The sequence below is a fragment of the Micropterus dolomieu genome, linkage group LG10, assembly GCF_021292245.1.
Source record: "Micropterus dolomieu isolate WLL.071019.BEF.003 ecotype Adirondacks linkage group LG10, ASM2129224v1, whole genome shotgun sequence".
Taxonomy (NCBI): Eukaryota; Metazoa; Chordata; class Actinopteri; order Centrarchiformes; family Centrarchidae; genus Micropterus; species Micropterus dolomieu.
Genome location: NC_060159.1, coordinates 21,127,345 through 21,146,114, shown reverse-complemented (window position 1 = coordinate 21,146,114; position 18,770 = coordinate 21,127,345). Strand labels below are relative to the sequence as shown.

Here is an 18,770-nt window from a genome sequence, read left to right as displayed (position 1 = left end):
TTTTCCAGCTGTTCCAGGACAGTTTTAAATAGTTTATTTAACTCAGCTTAAGGAGTAAGATAATTTTCTCAACACATAAAGTAACTTATCACATAAATTTTAACACTAAATTTGGAGATATATAGTTTTCACTAGTCAAGGTATGAAAAATTGTAATCTGAAAAGTAACTAGTAACTAAAGCCATCAGTAAAAACTTTAATATTTGCCTTTGAGATGCAAAAGTTAAAATGAAAATAATCATGTGAAGTATAAGTACCTTGAATTTGAACGTAAGGACAGTAATTGTATTGCTGAAGCTGAAGTGAAAGTTGGTATATAGTTGAAAGCTCATATTTACCACCTTCCCTGTTTGAACCTGAACACAGCACTTTTCCTTCCTTGTCACCTTTGCCACAGGTGATATGGATGAGCATAATAAAGCCTGACTCTTTCATTCACCAGTGAATATACTAAGTGAGTAACAGAGATTGTGGTGTCACAGTCAAAATTGTGTAGTTTTGGACTTGGACACATTTGGATATTTAAAGCATGAAGGTTACAAACAGTAATGTAATTCAGTTTCACCTTGAAGTTATTTATGGGATAACTGTGAAGAGCTTTGAGAAGAAAAAGGAGAGGCTGGTCATCGGTGTTTCAAAGGTCTTTGGGGTTCCTCTGGAAAATGTACCCAGGCAATACATTCCTGAGTTTGGACTGGTGCCCTGGTGAGTAGCAGGATTAGGATGTTTGTCAAATAAAATCTGTCAGACTGATCCTTTTTCTTATGTGTTTCAGCTTTTTGGTGGATGCTTGTTCATTTCTTCTGGAGCGTGCTAGGACTGTAGGCCTGTTCAGAAAACCGGGCTCTCTTCCTCGCATTAAGACCCTCAAGGTGAGATTTTAACATTTTGTAGATGTTAAATATCATTTCTACTCTGGTAATATCGCCATCTGGTGGTTAGAGCCAACACTAATCTGTCAGCTGTGTCTCAATTAGATTTGTGACAAAACAAGTTATGTGATGCTGCGTGTAGCCTATGGTGTTAATGATGTGACCTTTTTTATTCTGGCAAGATAAAGATAGTGTCGCATTTTTCTGTGTCTGTTACAGGACAAGCTGAATTGTCAAGAGGGGTGTCTATCCACAGCCCACCCTTACGACGTGGCAACTCTAATCAAACAGTTTTGCAGGGAGCTGCCGGAGCCTTTGTTTCCCTCAGAGCTCCACACAGCTCTACTTGAAGCCCAGGCGCTGCCCAACCTGCAGGACAGGACTTCAGCCCTTCAGCTGCTGTCCTGTTTGCTACCTGCCAGAAACTTCTCCTGTCTGCATTACCTGTTTGACTTTCTCTGCAAAGTCTCCCAGAGGTTTGAAAGAATATAACATGGGGAAATTAAAACCTTGTAGACAAAGAGTTCAGGGCACATGACAGTACTTCAGTCTGCACTGGAGGAAGCTCTAACCAGAATCAGGCTGACGTAAAGTTTGCTTCACCATGCACCAGTGTGTTTATATAAAGCTGAACTTGATTTGCTTTTGGCATTGGATCTGCTGTTAGTCAAATAGATAACACCAATGTTTAAGTTCTGAAACTAACAGTCACTGAAGCTATGCTCATCTGTCAGGTGTTGTCAACCTGTGGTCCTCAACACCAAACTGAACAATGGTGTACCTTTTTACCTGACGCATATCTGCAGCAAAGTGAGAATTTTAACCACTAAATGTCAGAAAAGGTCAGATTTAAAGCTGCCATCTGGGCGACAAGCTGGACTCTATTGCATTATGTCTCGCTTACTTGCAGTATCTAATGATCTTTGCCATTTTAATGAGTCCTGTTAATCAGTTCTATGCGGCCCAAAATCAGCAAAATCAAGTTTAACTTACAGGGCTTTACAAAAATCACCATCAACATACAACTTCGCTGATCAATTCAGATGAAGGGAAAACTCCAAAAAAGAAGCCACTGTTTCTAGGTTACCTTATCGGCTAGGTGAAAAGAGCACCACAGTCATACTTGTTGTTTCTAGTTGGGCAAAATCTGTATGGCAGGTTATGACAGAAGAAAAGCAGTAGGCAGTGACGTCTCTTACTGCGTCAAAATCATGGCATTTATAGGCCTATTCTGGGGTCTGGATGTTAAATAGGCTACAATTAGTTTAATTTTACACTTAAACAGCAAGGTAACTGTAACTACACTTGAGTAACTTGCATTAGTATTGCATGTTCACACAAGTGGTTGCCAACCATTTGTCTGCTTGTAACCCCTCACTGCCATTTTCCCCTTTTACAGAATAAGCTAAAAGTACCAGATGTTCTTCTGACATGATTTTACTAATGTTCCAGTGGCAGGATGAGCATGTGCTAATGATTTTATTTCATGTGTTTTTGTGCTGCTGTCAGATGCACTGACAACTTGATGACCAGCTCCAACCTCGCTACAGTCTTCGCTCCGTGTCTTTTGCCGCCTCCCAACAAGGCAGAGATGTCTGAAGGGAGACTTGAACTCAGAGTTCTTGTCCTGCGCAAATTCATCGAAAATCCTGACTTATTCGGTAATAAACCAAGCTTTCTGTCTAGGCACTGTTTAATTAAGGGTATTTGAACAGATTGGATATCCGCAATTATTTTGGTAGGTGTGATTCCTAAAGCTGTAATGGACAGTATGGAGTTTCTGATGAATTTCCATCTTCTAAAAGACGAAAAGAGAAGGCCAAAAAAAAGACACAGTTTCAAAGGTAAAAAAAGATGTAAGCCATTGGAAAAGTTGTGCTACTAAAATAGATCTGTCATTGGCTTCTTTTCAACTTAAGGCCTTCTGTGTGCTTTAATGTCCTTATTTTATTTTTTTTTTTTTTCCCCAAATACTCAAAGTAATGCAGTCTGGTAAGACAGCCTCCTGGATTCAAGGAAGGTCAAAGGTCAGGCCTACAGTCTCTGAGCAGAACCAAGGGTCCATCTCAGGAGAGAGAAAATCGCTCAGGAGGAGCCTCGGCCTGGAGACTTTCCCTAATGTCCAGCTCTTTAGGACCTTTATGCCTTTTGCAGGTAAACACAATGTCAAACAAGTTCTGATGGGTGAGAATTTTTAATTTTTTACTGAATGCAATGATAAAAAAAAAAATTGTTTCAGACCAAACTCTCAAACCTGCAACGGCTTTATTGGACAGTCCCCCCAAACATGCATGCAAGACCCTGCAAGAGAGACTAAAAAGGTAAATTATAAAAGCTTGTTAATTTCACAGGATTTCTTTAGTGTCAAACCAACTGAGTAATTAGATAGCCCGGAAATTGGTGATTTAAGACTGAGAATGGTTTCTACAAAATGTGAAATCTAGCATTTTGAGAACTAACTGGAGAGACTGTAGGGAGATGATGCAGTTTTGTTTTTTTGTGCTTTTTTGAGTATATAGTATCATAAGCTGATTGGTGAACGATGACAGAATTGTACAAGTAGAAATTCTTTAACTTTGTATTGACTGTATGTATAAAAAAAATAAATACAATAAAAACTTCTAAATGTAATACACATTATCTGATGATTCTTTGGTTTGTGTGTCTTCTTTGTTTTAAGAGATCTGCATTTGGGTCATTACTCAAGATCCTCCAAAGGACCAGATGCAGGCAGCTCTCCTGTTCTCATTGGTGTCGGGAAACTAGCATTGTGGAGAAGATCCACTTCACTATATTATAAATATTAAGAAGCTGCCATGTGGGTGGCCCCACATTACTGCAGAATTTTATGATCAGGTGATGCCTGACAGCCCAGTTTATTTAAAGTTGTCTTAGAGCAGTTTAGAGTCTTTAGATATCTTAAGTTACATTTTAACATTCTACATTTTAATTAATTTATGCATTAGACTACTTCACACAAGGACTGCTGGATTTATGTTTCACAATACTTTTTTCAAATGAATAAATGTGTTTTTTTTTTTTTTACTTACTACTTGATACTTGACATTCTTTAAATCTATGTAGAAGCATTTTAAAGTGCTGGAGGTTTAAGAACAAAACAGTTTGGACATGCAGCAATTTACTGACCACAGAGCTTCATTAAAGCAATCCACATAAGTTAAACAAGTCAGTTAAAACATATTATTTAAACCCCGAAATAAGCCCAAATCCAATGAAAGAGAATTATGATTGAAATGAAATAATGGGCAACATATTACATCACCATCAGAGGTCACAAGTGGCCATATGAAGCTTCTGAGCAATACAGGATGAAGGAAGAAAAAATATATACAAAAATAAACCTAGACAGCTAGATATAGCTACTCGGCAAAAAATGTCCCCTCACAACTGCTCTTATTTTCAGCAAAGTCAATGTGTTAATATTTGTATGAACATAAAAAGATTCAACAACTGAGACATAAATTGAACAAAGTTTCACAGACGTGTGAGAAACAGAAATGGAAAAATGTGTCTCTGAACCAAGGGGGGCTCAAAATCTAAAGTAACAATCAGTATCTGGTGTGGCCCTGTAGTCCTGTGCAGGTGTTGTCACATGTGGCCAATTGTGCCACTGCGAGGACGATTAGCTCTCCTTCCTGCTTCCCTGTAGTGCTTTCTTAGGCATCTCAAAGTACAAACATAGCATTTTATTGCCCTGGCAACATCGGCAGTCCTAATGCCTCCTTGCAGAATACAAATGCATGTTCACACAAATGAGCAGGGACCCTGAGCATCTTTCTATTGGTGTTTTTCCAGATTTACTAGAAAGGCCTCTTTAGTGTTCTTAGTTTTTATAACTGTGACCTTAATTGCCTACCAACCATATGCTGTTAGGATCTTAATGACAATTCCACAGGTGCATATTCGTTGATTGTTTATGGGACATTGAACAAGTATGAAAAACACTGTTTACACCCTTTACAATAAAGATTTGTAAAGTTGTTTGGATTTTTACAAAATTACCTTTAAATCTAGTGTCCTGAAAAGGGGATATTTATTTTATTGCTGCGTTTATATAGAGGTAGATATTTAAATATAGGATATATTGAGGAATAAATATAGAAATAAAATATTGGATAAAAGATTTGTCTTTTACGTTTTGTATTGGCCTGTATGCATTCAACACGCCTTTCTTTCCCGACACCTGTGATTATTCTCAGTGCTCTGCTGTTTTTGTGTCTTATACAAATAACTGGCAGCCAATGAAAAGGGAGGATTTTTTTTGTATCTTAGCAACTGCATCTGAACTATGAAGTGAGGCGGAGCACATCCCCCCGCAAGGTTGCATAATGCTTTTCCTTCAAAATAAAGTAGGAGAAAAATGAACCGGGGAAAACAAAGCGTTCGGGCCAATGATTTTAGAACAACAATGAAGCATTCAAATCTAAATTCATGCAAAACCAACTTAAATGAATGAATGAAGAATGAATTTGCGAAAAACAGATTTTTAAATCTCCTTTTACACCGTGTTTGTGAGGCAAGCTTTTAATCTGGAAACCGGAAATTCGAGTTTGTATTTTGGACAACTTGACAGAGGTCTTGCGAAGTAGGCAAGTCCCATCAGCGCTGATACGGTAAGAAAAAAATACATCGAAATTCCTTGTTGTTATCTGAGATGTTTTCTAGTAATAAAATTATAAACGTCATCAAATAAATGTAATTAAATGCAGCTGGTATACATTTCTGTTTGATAGCCATATCATCCTAGGCTATTTATAGACTATTTACATCGGCCTAACTGCCTCTGTTTACAGAGCACCCAAGGCTTTATTCCATTCAGGATGTCTATTACTGTTTCAATTAGCCATAATAAGAGATAGCTAACGTTAAAAATCCTTCGCAATCTATCCATAGGCTATTATGTGCTTTTTTTTGTAATTACCCTACCATGTCTTAATAGGATACAGCATATGTGTTACACGCCTAAATCGATTGTTTTCTTCCCCGCAGATGACAGAAATGGGCTCGGCGGTGCGGTTATCGTTGCTCGGCCTCTTCCTGTGCATGCAGCTCGGCAGGGCTCCAGCCCGCAGCCCCCGCACGGCGGACCAGGTGTCTGAGGCCGACATCCAGCGGCTCCTGCACGGCGTCATGGAGCAGCTGGGCATCGCTCGGCCCAGGGTGGAGTATCCCGCCCACCAGGCCACCAACATTGTCGGGCCTCAGAGCATACAGGGTAGGCTGTGTTGAATCTATTTCTAAACGTGAGAGTCTTTTACATTAACAGTCGACGAGCCAATTGAAACGGACATTCCCAGGGAGATGTGGATGTGGTCTTTCTGTAGCTACTTAGGCCTACTTTTTCAACACACACAAACACAAATTCCTTATAGCCTACCGCAGACAAAGCATGTAGGCTAGACATATAAACAAAACAAGGAGACAAATACTAATGTAAATTTACAAATTTAATTATAATTGCTTCAGATGAGGTTTAATCCTCTGCTGAAGCAATTATTAAAAACCTCTTTCGAGAACTACCTTTGAGCACAATATTGTCATATATGACAAACTGTAAAGGCTTCATTGATGCCTGTGCTTGTATCATGTATCACTTTTTTTTTTCTAGCTGGTGGTGCTTCTGGTTGATGTTCTTGTGGTGATTGTAGTGCTTGTTTTCCTCCACAAGGTGGTGCTCACGAGGGGTTGCAGCACCTCGGTCCCCTTGGCAACATCCCCAACATCGTGGCTGAGCTGACAGGCGACAATGTTCCCAAAGACTTCAGCGATGACCACGGCTACCCAGACCCTCCAAACCCCTGCCCCCTGGGAAAGACAGGTTGACACTCTTGTTCTGAACACATTATTTATAAACACACTAATGTCTCAGTGTGAAAATCAGGGCAAATGTCGCCTTTAATGCTGCCACAGTGCCAATTCTTTCCATTCTTTTTTGGAAGTGACAAGGCAAAATAACCCCTTTCTGATTTATTTCTGGTGTTTTCTGCAACCCTGATGAACAGTTAAGATGATGCGTTCTCTTCTTCTTCTTCTTCTTCTCTGCCTGCTCTTCCTCACATTCACAGCAGCAGATGGCTGTTTGGAAAATGCTCCGGACACAGCTGAGTTCAGCAGAGAGTTTCAAAAACACCAGCACCTATTTGACCCAGAGCACGACTACCCAGCCCTGGCGAAGTGGGTGAGTACAGAGTAGGATTGGAACTAATAATTATTAGTATCATCACAGATCAGTGATAAGTTTAACTACAGTTTCAAATGGCTTCTTTTGTCCAAACAACACTCCAACACCCAAAGATATTCAAGTTACAATGATATAAAGGATAGTGAAATATTATGAGTGATATTATTGTGCAGAAATACCTCATTAACATTCTTCCCTTTTTCAAACGCACATAAAGTAATCCTTCAGCAACTACATGAGACACAATATCAGGTGCATACCACAACAATTGTAGCATTAATATCTCATCACATTTATTTGGCAGATTTTTCAGTTTGTTTGAGAGGGTTGTACTTACACTTTCTGATGACATCAATCATCTCATTCAAATCGAGTTTAAATGCCTTATTGTAAGTTAAGAGTGTGTTTTAGTGCTATACAACAAGTGTAGCGTAGTGTAGAGAAATCCTCTCGTCTTTTTCTCTCTGGATGTTTGGAACATGCTGTCACAGCTTTGGTTTCTCATGCTGGCGACTTCTTCAAAACAAAATGAACACAAGGCTTTTGCCATTTCAAAGTTCAAACAAAACATTTTTTGGTAGGTCTGGCCTTCAGAAATCATTCATTCACCTTTCATTGTTTTTATTCCCTGAAAAGGCATTCAGGCAATTTGTTGACTGTAATTTAGGAACAAAGGAACTGGCTGTAAAACAACAGATACATGATTTAATGTCTGTAAACTGTTTTTTCTGCGTTTCCTTTCAGAACAAGGAGCTTTTGTACCAAAAACTGAAAGGAGGCCCGAAAAGGAGAAAAAGGGTATAGTGTTTTTTTCCCCTCTTCTTTTGTAGTGTTATTTCTGAGAAATCACATCACAAGCACTGAAGAGAGAGAAGTACTCACTGCTTTACATGTGAAGGGATATTTTCTGAACCTTACTTCGAAACTCACATTTTTATTCAGATTTATATCTATATGGTCAGACGTTAAGTCTTTACGTACATGTTTACAGTGTGTATAGCGATATTTGTCTTTCTGCCTCCCTGCAGAGTGTCAACCCGTATTTAAAGGGCCAGAGGTTGGACAATGTGGTCGCCAAAAAATCTGTTCCTCACTTCTCTGAGGAAGAGGAGGAAGAGGCACCGACCGCCTCTGCTGCCAGCAAATCCACAACCTAAACTCCTGCACCTGCAACACCGACTGTAATATTAAAGCGTACTCTCGGTTTTTAACTCTACATATTTAAGCATTTTGGTTGACAAGCAATGGGATTGTGACTTCAGTGCAAGTACTGAAAAATAAGAACGATTTTTTAAGTTGTTCACACTTTTTTATTGTATTGCAGAAATATTAATTGGCCCAGATCCTGTTCAATAATTAGCCACAACATCTGTCTCACAACTTTTGCTCTTATTTTTAACATATGGGCTTGAATGGTAGACCGTAACAGTACATCTTCCCATGATAAAGCATTACGATCCGAGAGCTTGGTCCATGGAAACAACATTTTATGGCCTTGTTGACAATCTGTGACCCTCATCTGTCATCATGGGGAGTAAATTTTAGCTCATGATAAAAAACAAAATGCAAAATCTCAACACACCGTTATTACTCTGAAGTTAGAAAGATTATCTTGGAGAGAAAATATCTACATCCTAATAAATTTCTTTGAGCATTAATGCTTACACCTTCGAGTGTGATACAGAAATTGGAAAGAGCTCTGACTGAAAAAGGTCTGGCGGACCTTCTGTGTTGTACAGTGTTAACTTCAGTAGTGAGCCAAATATTATAGTTTAAATATCTGGTTAGAATATTCAGGATTTAAGCCATTTATAGGGGATATAAATGTTTCTTATACCAACCAATTTTAAAGCATGTATAGAGCCACAGTTCCAGAGATTCAACCATTTAACCCAAAATGCTACTATACAATGTGTTAAGAACTTGTCTGGCAGTGTATAGGATATCTACAACTGTATTATAAAAAGAAGTTGTATAAAGATATATTAATTTGGAGGAATATTGAATGACAAAGTTATTATTACTCGTAACTGTACAGAGATCATTTTACCCGCACTCTGAAGTTTCTAAAGTTACTTTTTTTTATGTCTCAATATAACCATATAATCACCTCTGTGTCTTGAAGCAAATATTCCATACAGATCATATTCTTAGAAGCCAATTGTAAGTGGTTGTAGCTTTGCTTTGTCATGTAAGGGATGACTGTTAACTAAGTCACTGTAGCATGGCAAATATTGTAAACGTTATTCTGATTAGTATCTATTCGCTTCACCACACTGCAGTAATACAGGCGGCAATTAATCTGTCTGGGGTCACTTCATGTTGTTTGTGTTATATTTTTTGTTCTGTAATGTCAAATAAACGATTTATCTGCATTGACAAAACTTGGAGTTGGATTTTTTCCCCCTCTCAAAAAGATAAGGCAAGGATCAGGGTTTTCTTTGGGGTGGGGAGTGGGGGCGTGTTCTGCTGAAGCTCTGAAGCTCAAAACAGTTTAGAAAACTCCTCAGTGTGTTATTCATAAAGCCACTACAGAGGACGCAGGAACTGAAGGAGAAACACATGCCGTAAACTGTCTGACTGGATAAAGTGTTCGTGAGGAGCTGAAATACAAAACACGTAAGTCAGTCTTTATTAAATTAACGTCCTAAATGATCACGTTTGAAAAATAAAACAAGCGCACCGCTTGTTTGGTGCATAATGTGCGCGTAAGAGCTGTGCGTAAAGTTATCACCATCAATGACTGACTTTTGTTTCCCCACCCCCCTTCAGTTTCAAAGATGAAGACGCCATCAGTACTGATCTCTGCAGTTTTGGCGCTGCTGCTCAGCCCGCTGAGGAGTACTGCTGCTGTCACCTATCAAGGCGCTTTCCCACATCCAAACAAATACAACCCAAACGAGTCGGATAGATGCCTTCAGCCCGCCATCAGTGGACTAATTTCCCGCGGGAATGGGCCTGTAACCTCGACCGACGAAGTGCTGGAGTCCAGTCAGGAAGCGCTCCACGTCACGGAGCGCCGGTACCTGCGTCTGGATTGGTGCAAGACGCAGCCGCTAAAGCAGACCATCCAGGAGGAGGGCTGCCTGAGCCGCACCATCATCAACCGGTTCTGCTACGGACAGTGCAACTCCTTCTACATCCCGAGGCATAATTACCAGGACGGAGAAGCCTTTCAGTCCTGCTCTGCCTGCAAACCCAAAACCTTCAGCACCATCACTTACACCCTCTTCTGTCCGGGGCAGACCCCCAGCACCAGGAAGAAACGGGTCCAGCGCGTGAAGCTGTGCCGCTGCACAACAGTAGATACGGATTAAATGCAAACTAATGCATCCTGGTCCTCTTCCACTGGAGGAAAAGGGCAGCTTTGTGAAAGAAAAAAAACGGAAAGTGTATTTTGCTTAAAGGACACATGAGAATAAAGTGGGAGGTGAGGAATTTACCTGGGCCATTCTTTAATCAGTAATTTACCACTAATTTTGCTTACAGACATCATACATAAGTGGTTTATTCAGGTGGCACGTTCCTTCTAAGGTGACCTGCTTGTGTTTCAGTTTAAAGCAGACTGGTTTGTAACAACATGCAGGATAATGGCTGTGCAACATGTGTACCTTTTCAGAGTGTGTATATGGACACATCTCCAAAGGACTCAGATGTTTATTGTTTCCACTGTGTGGGATGTGTGAGTTTAATATATGTATCATTTACTGTAAAGCTGCTTGTAAATAAAACAGTTTTCAACCTATTACATCACATATTTTCCAGATTAGTGATTTTATTAGTGGTAAAACACTGTAAAGATTAGATTTTACATGTCAGAATCAATGCAAAACCATGCACCAATGCTAACCCTAAGTGCAATATAAGAATCTATACACAGTTGAAGCCATTTCTGATGTCTAAATATTGCACAATTATTATTTTTTAATCTTTTAAATTTAAAGACATTTTTAAGTAGCAAATTATATTACATAAAGTTCTCAGTTGATGAATGCAAGTACATTATGGACATAAGAATGATAGACAAATAAAACTGAAAAACATCGATTGGGTCTCATATTGTCTGATCCAGCTCGGTGAAGATGGCTGTGTGACCGCAGCATTTTTATACCTCCTGAGTTTCTTAAGTTGAAGATATGTTGGCTTCTTTCTGGCGCAGTCGCTCTTTCTGTTGGGAGCAAATTATGATTATCCTTATAAATAGAGTTGAGAACATTGCAGTCTATTAATGTACTAATGTATGTACTGTCTGAGTAAGAAAATATTTCCTATGGAGACAGTGCAGTTCTAACTTATATTGGCTGTTTAAATACAGCCTAAGGTGGTCTAACATTTTAATGTGGATCTGCACTGCATGACCTGGTTTACAAAATGTTTCCTTGTGTGTTTTTACCCACAGAAGCAAAATACACAGAGAAGAAAACCCTCTTTGCCTTTTAAGCATATTGACTGTACTAAATCCTGTCTTACCAGGCTGTTGGGGTTGATCTTTCTGGTCTCCACTTTCTTCTCTCCTGTGATCCTCTTCACTGACAGCTGGGCCTCTTTTAATCTGCAAAAACAACGTGTTAAGTTCATTGGTTTAATGGTTTGATAAAACTTTGGCATGTACAGTATATTAAATACAGCATAAATGTAATGAATCAACCAGAAAATTGGTCAAAGTGATCCAATTTAACACAAATAAATTAAGTCAGTTTTAAACTAAAAAGTTTAGTTCAGTCAAACCAAAGACTTCTTCAAGACACAACATAAACCACAATGACATAAGGTAGGGTGTTCCCCTGCAGAGACACAACATAATTTTATCACCAACAGATTAGGGAGTTAATCACTCACGGACAATGACATTTTGTCTGGAATTCATAGTTTGGTGATGAAAAACTTCTTTTCCAGAGATTATTATTATTATTGGAATTGTGAACTGAAACCATTTTTTTGAATTGAATAAATAAAATAGCGGAACTTCAAGAGATGCTCATGCACAGGGCTATCTGATATACCTCTCTTTAGATATGATCTTGTTCTCCCGCTTCCACCTGGCCTTGAAGTCGGCACAAAACTCAAACCAGAGCATGAAAAAATGGCCAGTCGTCACCTCTTTCTCTCCTGACTTGGGCTTCAGTCCAAAGTACAGAGCCAAGTCCTGAAAACTGAACAAGGACAAAAAACCACAATAAAATAACACTAAGGTGTGATTTTATTTCAGTTAATTTGCCACTCAGCTGCTGCTTAAGTTTAACATTCTGCGGCTAGTATACACCACTACTGGTGGCAGTTTAACTGGGAGTGTGTCTCAGTTTGGATAGTTCCATTAGTACACTTACACTTACTTGCTTAATGCGTGAGTTTTGAAAGGGTAGTGTGGTCTCAAATCAAACACTACCCGTTGTGCACTAACTGGAAATGACGATCGCAAGATTTGACTGCTTCTTCTTTTTTAATGGCGAATTGTAACTGGGCAGATCATTGTTGCCACCATTTAGCCGTGATTGTTGCATGCAAAAATATCTGCCCGCTTGTTTGCTCACTTGACTTTAATTAAATTTTATTTCAAAAGAATGTACTTCTACTTTTACGATCGCAACTGCTGCAGCTTTAAAAATATGTAGCCAAGATTTCTGTCCACACCCAACTTTTTGACTGTTATGAGTGCACCATAAGGATACTCATAGTACACTGCATTTTGCCACATTTATCAGTGTGAAGGCACTTAATAGTAAGTGTAAGAATGGAAGACTTGAGATACAACATGACATTGTTCCACCATTTTGTTACTGTAAGTCCCTGAACAAGCAAACATTGACATGGCATCTTTTATCTACTCTCCCAAATGCCATTTTATATTAGTAGTGGTAGTAGTTTTATAACAGCTGTTTTGTAATTGTTGTTATGTGTTTGGTTAATAGCTGCTAGCTGAAAGTGATACTGCTAGCTAACCAAGCTAGCAGCCTACTAGCTGCCTGTGTTGCTAATTCTAAGGGACTATTAATTTACAATTGGACTAACAGTAATGTATTTACTTGTACTTACTGTAAGATCTAATTTTGACAGTGACAGTTTGACTTTTGTGAATCTAATTTCAGTGTTACTATAACTTCAATTTTCAAATTAAAATTTTTCAATACCTATGGGTCTAACTCTTGTTTAAGAGTTAATGTAATATGTTTTTGATCTGTAATCTCTATGACTGAATTTGTTGTCTGACACTGTTGCTTCTAGAGTTGTGTCTTGAGCTCACTGCGTAGTTGCACACATTTTGAGGCTGGTAGAAGAAGTCTAGAAAGCATGATATCACAGTTTGCAGTACCTTTGGTGAGTGTGCCCAATTTTGCCCAGCAAAAGTTGTGATGTTGGAAAATATTAATACAATGATGGGGTTCACACTGAATGTAACCAACCTTTTTTGCACAGTCACCAGCTGATAGGAAGTTTCTGCGTGTTCTTTTCGTGCTGCAAAAAAACAGACAAGGAAACGGTTTACACTTCGCCAAAAAATAATCCCTATGGAGTCTCAGTTTATATAAATACTTGTAGGCACACAAGAAGTATCTCTTGTATGATGATGACCCTGTCAGATGGAGCCAGACAGCCATTTGGGTCTGTTGGGTTCAAAACAGCAATTCCAGTTATTACACAATGGTGCCATTCTTACTGCTACTTTCAAATTGCAAAGCCATTATCACAAAAAAATAGGCACACTACTACCTGTGTCTGCCTCCCTGTAATGTTGTGGGATTCTGCTTTAGCTTCCAGATCAATGTCCAGCTCAACAAATCACTTCAGTTATCTGAAAGCCAGATTTTTCTTGAAGCAAAATAGATCATTTAACTTTATTCTGGTGCAACTTTGGTGCAACCTATATATGACATCTATTTTTTTTTTTAAGAGTCATTATCTTATAAAAGTTTAATTTCTCTTGTTTACTATAACTGTGATGCTTGTCTTGAAAACATCTTGAACCATATTTAATTTTACACATATTGCATTTTTGGAGGAAAAAATTATGTTTCAGACTAAATGACAAGTAAAGGCTTGAAAAGTGGTCTGTAATGGTTTTTATTTAATATCGAAGTGATACAAGGGACATAAGATCTAACATTAATAAGTCCAGCATGTTCTGGTTAGAGAGTACTCACTGCTGCTTTACTTTGAAGCTTTGATGTGTCACATTTTATCATGGGCAGAATAGTGATTTTCAAAACAAGACATGCATATAGCAATTGAAATGCATCCCTGCTATTTCAAACAGTGCTGTATGGGAAGCTTTTCTCTAATGCAGAATCTCTTGTGACGGGTCAACATAAAAATCTTACAACACTGAATGCCTCAGTTAGTGAATGAATATTTCCCAGTGCCTGTGTGTCTCTGGCAGTCATTGCCAAATCTGTCTGATCCGTATCTGAGCGTCTAGCCTTTATTCTGAATTTATCCTATCTCCTTCACTCACACACACATATTCAGGCCAGCAGCAGGATAAGGCCTACCACACTCTTCTTTTTTCCAGGACATTTTCAGTGATGATCTAGCTGGTATGACTTTCTAAAATGACAGTGGTTCTTAGCCCAAATGCGGTGTAACAGTACAAAAAGCTGCATTCGCATGCCACATTTGATTTCAACTTCACAATGAACTTAGTGTATTGATATTGTCAGTGTAATATGGTCAAAAACTGTGACTATTTCATAGTAGTGTGCAAATATCAAAAGTCAATTGATGATTTAAAGAATAATTCACAATAGGTAAGTAGCCTAAATCAAGCCGTGGTATAAATTAGTTTATCACAACATATGTTAGCCCATTTACTAACAAAGTTAATCACAACTGTGAGCTACAGCTAAAGAGTTTCATGTCATGTTACGGTCCATTTTATCGTAGCATTGCGTTTGGGTTTGAAGAGACAATACTAGCAAAGTAAAAAAAGGTTTCGGTCACTTGAATTAATGTCATCCAGCCTGTGCTACCATGTGACGTGACTCGGGTGTGTTCACAACGCTGCCGCAACATAACCGAGCAACAGCAACTTAATGTTAAAATAATTTTCCATTTTACTTTTTCTCTCATTTTCCATGTGTTTTCCATGACTGAAAAATTGGTCAAATATTTTCCAGGTTTTCCAAGACGGGTGGGAACCCTGCCTACATTTATCTGACTGTTAAAAAAAAATAGAATAGTTTAGATGGAGTATATGAAGAAATAAATTGAGGGAGAGTTGACAGGTTCCTCAAAGTGAACTGACAATTGCATGATCATTCTTCAGGAGTTTGCATTGCATTTAAATTAATTTGGTTTCAGAGATCTTAAATTTTGTATTTTTCTTTACCAAGCACTACGTCTCCAGAAAGAAATATACTTTGTTGAACTTAGAAAACTAGTGCTTGAAAGCCTTAAATCTAACCTATAGTCATGTGTTGTTATTGACATGCTTTGTATTTTTCTAAACTTTCAAGTTTGCTCAGGTTTGCAGCTTCACAATATGTGACTAACTACTCACCGCTGAGAACAAAAGCCTCCATCTTGTCCTTGAACGGCTGCAGGTGTTCTTCAGGAGAATCAGAACAAACCTTCTGCACATCTTTCTCACATCCTGAAAAATAAAGAAACAAGAGGATGGATCAGAAAATGGGAAGGCGGAAAAAGGACGGGTGAAGTGTAGCTGTGGAGGTAAGAGACAACATACTGTATACAGTACAATAAATATAATAATAATAATGATTCATGAACGTTATTTACATTTGCTCGGCCAAACTCCAACAAGGTTAAGATTCAGTCATAGCAGCTCTGTAAGATTGCACTTGTGTCAGAATGCTAACTAGCTCCCCATGACAATGCAAAACTCCTGATATCTCACAGGTACAATGTTTTCCATGTTCACTATCTTAGTTTAGCACTTTTCCACAGCCCACAGCTTCAGTCTGTTACATGGGCTTTACATAATACATTTGTGGTTAAGTTGATAACCCTCATGACATCAACTATGACATCATCAGGGTTATTATCCTCAGACTTTAGAAAACTCCCTCCAGAGCCAAAGAAGACATTATACAGCTGTTTTATCAGGCTGTGTAGTACTCCTTATGATTTCAGTGTTGCAGCCCATGAGATTTAAATGTAGAAATCCCCTGCTTTTTTTAACTTAAATATTGAGTTCTGGGTTGAACTAGCTCCACCTGTGCCTGAGCAGGAGGTTATCAGCGCAGCTTCCTCTTATACATCATTTGCTGAGATTCACCCTGAGATGGCGACTGCAAACTCCTTCTCTCTCTCTCTCTCTCACTCTCTCTCTCTCTCTCTCTCTCTCTCTCTCTTCCTCTGCCAGTCTGTGGCTCCATGTTGCACTGCGTTCAATCAGTGGATCAGAGGAGCCAGTCTGCAAAGCCAGTCATAATAGAGGCTGCAGAGGGAGCCGAGTCCCTGCCCCCCCATTCCGACGCTCGATCAACATCTCCCAGATAAGATTACAAAAGAATACTGTTTTCATTCGGGATTTGTGTAAACTTTGGAGGCGGGTATCTCTCTCTGCATTGTGTGGCGAGACTTTCTTTCTTTTGTCTGCCTTTTGTGTTCGACAGAAGTTTGCTTATTTCAGACTGAAGAGGGTTACAGACCTTCACATAAACAGAGTCGGCTGAGATTGAAATTACACAAACTGCACTGAAGCAGTGATTTGGTTTCATAGTGAGGGATAAATGCATTCTTAAAGAGATTTTAAGGTTTTGATGATGATATGTTTAGATCAGTGACTTGTCCAGGGTATATCCTGCCTCTCGCCCACGGTCGGCTGGGATTGGCTCCAGCTGCCCTGTAACTCTGCACGGTTAAGTGGTTAAAGATGATGGATGGATGTTTTAATCCTATAAATCACAGCAATATATAATATCAAACAAACCAACTACATTCACTACATTGCAGTAAGCAGAAAGTCTTCAGGAAGGAAACACTATATCTTCACAACCCATATTTCACATGAAATAACGTAAATGTGCCAAGAAACTTGTTAAACATGTGTAAACATAAAGAAAGATCTTCACTTAAGCCAATAGTTAGTCCATATATGATCATGGCAGATTCTGATGTTTGTTATTTGTGTGCTGATGCAACTTTATCAGGTTTTCTAAAACCCTCAAATATCAACCAGAATCAGCCTAAAGAAATCCATTATCAGTCCGGCTATTAATAGATCCAATGGAAAGTGTTGACAGTAAGGTCTGCTGGTTACTGGGAGTAACCAGGGCAAAGGTCTTGAGAAAAGACATTGCTGGTGAACTTTCAAATGTGATATGTTAATGCTGTGTAAGCAGCACAGACGGATTCTATTCAGCTCCATTGTAATGGGTTGGAGGGAGAAGTCTCAGAGATGATTATAACTAAACCTGACAAAAAACAAATCTGCATAACTAGATACCACTACAAGTGGAAAAATATGTTTTATGTAGTCATTTGGATGCACTTTAAACTTTTTTTTACAGTGAACAAGCTAATAGAAATATGTATTTTTAATGTGACACAGTCTTTGGATCTCATTTCCTTCAACAGTCAACATGGATGACTTAAGAGGAACTCTGTTGGGAAACATTTCATACCAACCAAACAGAAAACACAGGGAGAGTGAAGAACGATAGAAGCAGAACTTCAATCCAGGCATGAGGGTGGTTCAAACAGGCAGAACAAAAGCAACCTGCGACGGGCAATCAAGATTGCACGGCGGTTTGGGTGGACGGGCCGATAAGACAAAGCTGTGTTGAGAGGTAAAGAAAGCTATCTGTGACACACATCTGAGGGCCACACTGGAGCCCAGGTGATATAGCCGAGCTGGTTAAGGATCCGTGCATCTCTGCAGAGCCCCGTGCAGATATACTACAGATACTGGAGGTCTGGAGATTACATAAGTGGGAAGCTATGGTCTCCCTGCTCTGGCGACAGGGGCACAAAGGCACGACGATGGGAGATCTGATGGGCAGGAGGATTAGAAGCTGGATCTGAAAGGCGCCAGGCCAGTATCAGCAGCAAGACTCCTACCAGTCTCTCAATACACGCACATACAGCAGCACACAGTGAAATGTAGGCAAAAACACATGTATACATAGGGATACAACAATGCACTCACTCACAATCATACACGTGTAAGAGTAAGCATTGTCCTCAACATGACTTGTCTAGTTTAACTGACTGGCATGCTGAATGGCGTCATATGAGCACACTTAGAAAGAGACGAGAACAGGCTAGAAGGATAAGAAAGACGAGAGGAAATCTTTTGTTCTGGGGCTTTAGCTACTAAAGTTTGGTCAAAGAAGCAAGCCTTTAGCCCTAAGTATAAACAGTTACTCAATGGCTGGGGCCAGTGATGGGAAACCAGGGTGGTGAGTTGTGGGGGGGTGAGGGTGGTGGGGTAGTGTCTGAGGAAAAACGATGCCAGACTGGGCCGGGGTTTGGTCTGTGGGAACCTCTAAAAATCAGAGTGATAGAGTTACACAGGCTGGCTGAGGTTTTCAAACTAAAACACACAACAAAATGACCACAAGGCAAAATTATTCCGGTCACCAAGTCAGATAGATGCTGAAGCTCACCGTCTGTCTGTCTGCTCAAAGTGGAGCTAATGTTGTCTAATATTATGAACTGAAGGGGGAGAAGAGTTTTGGTATTCATTACTCTGGAGACGTTTTTTGAGGGGGGGGGGGGGGGGGGGGGGGGGGGGG

The 18,770-nt window shown here is 39.3% G+C and overlaps 3 protein-coding genes across 6 annotated transcripts in view; 2 read left to right on the top strand and 1 right to left on the bottom strand.

The window, feature by feature from the left end:
• The first annotated feature begins 397 nt into the window (after positions 1–397).
• On the top strand, positions 398–9,458 carry LOC123978246 (neuroendocrine protein 7B2). Its single transcript, XM_046061412.1, has 13 exons — positions 398–705; positions 776–872; positions 1,092–1,348; positions 2,382–2,533; positions 2,615–2,716; positions 2,853–3,026; positions 3,112–3,193; positions 3,553–3,676; positions 5,811–6,108; positions 6,562–6,711; positions 6,962–7,071; positions 7,819–7,872; positions 8,103–9,458. Exons 1-13 carry the CDS (start codon positions 530–532, stop codon positions 8,229–8,231), a joined length of 1,905 nt encoding a protein of 634 aa, XP_045917368.1. The 5' UTR covers positions 398–529; the 3' UTR covers positions 8,232–9,458.
• A 157-nt stretch (positions 9,459–9,615) lies between these two features.
• grem1a (gremlin 1a, DAN family BMP antagonist) lies at positions 9,616–10,827 on the top strand. Its single transcript, XM_046061102.1, has 2 exons — positions 9,616–9,693; positions 9,847–10,827. The coding sequence occupies exon 2, from the start codon at positions 9,855–9,857 to the stop codon at positions 10,389–10,391; it is 537 nt and encodes a 178-aa protein (XP_045917058.1). The 5' UTR covers positions 9,616–9,693; positions 9,847–9,854; the 3' UTR covers positions 10,392–10,827.
• Positions 10,536–18,770, bottom strand: part of fmn1 (formin 1) — a 30,132-nt gene continuing 21,897 nt past the window's right edge. For 2 of the 4 annotated variants that reach the window (XM_046061099.1, XM_046061098.1), the window contains exons 15-19: positions 15,569–15,661; positions 13,476–13,527; positions 12,078–12,227; positions 11,545–11,626; positions 10,536–11,242 (exon numbers count right to left, since the gene is read on the bottom strand). In XM_046061099.1, the coding sequence (XP_045917055.1) occupies positions 11,198–11,242; positions 11,545–11,626; positions 12,078–12,227; positions 13,476–13,527; positions 15,569–15,661 (422 nt within the window). In that variant the 3' untranslated portion in view covers positions 10,536–11,197. Of the gene's footprint in view, positions 11,243–11,544; positions 11,627–12,077; positions 12,230–13,475; positions 13,528–15,568; positions 15,662–18,770 lie in introns of those variants that run through there. The other 2 variants (XM_046061101.1, XR_006826832.1) reach the window with 2 other exon arrangements.

Coding starts and splice junctions, on each gene's coding strand:
- LOC123978246 (XM_046061412.1), top strand. CDS start 530: ATGAAGGTTACAAACAGTAATGTAATTCAGTTTCACCTTGAAGTTATT. Junction 6,712..6,961: donor CTGCCCCCTGGGAAAGACAG/GTTGACACTCTT, acceptor CATTCACAGCAG/CAGATGGCTGTTTGGAAAAT. Junction 7,072..7,818: donor ACCCAGCCCTGGCGAAGTGG/GTGAGTACAGAG, acceptor GTTTCCTTTCAG/AACAAGGAGCTTTTGTACCA.
- grem1a (XM_046061102.1), top strand. CDS start 9,855: ATGAAGACGCCATCAGTACTGATCTCTGCAGTTTTGGCGCTGCTGCTC.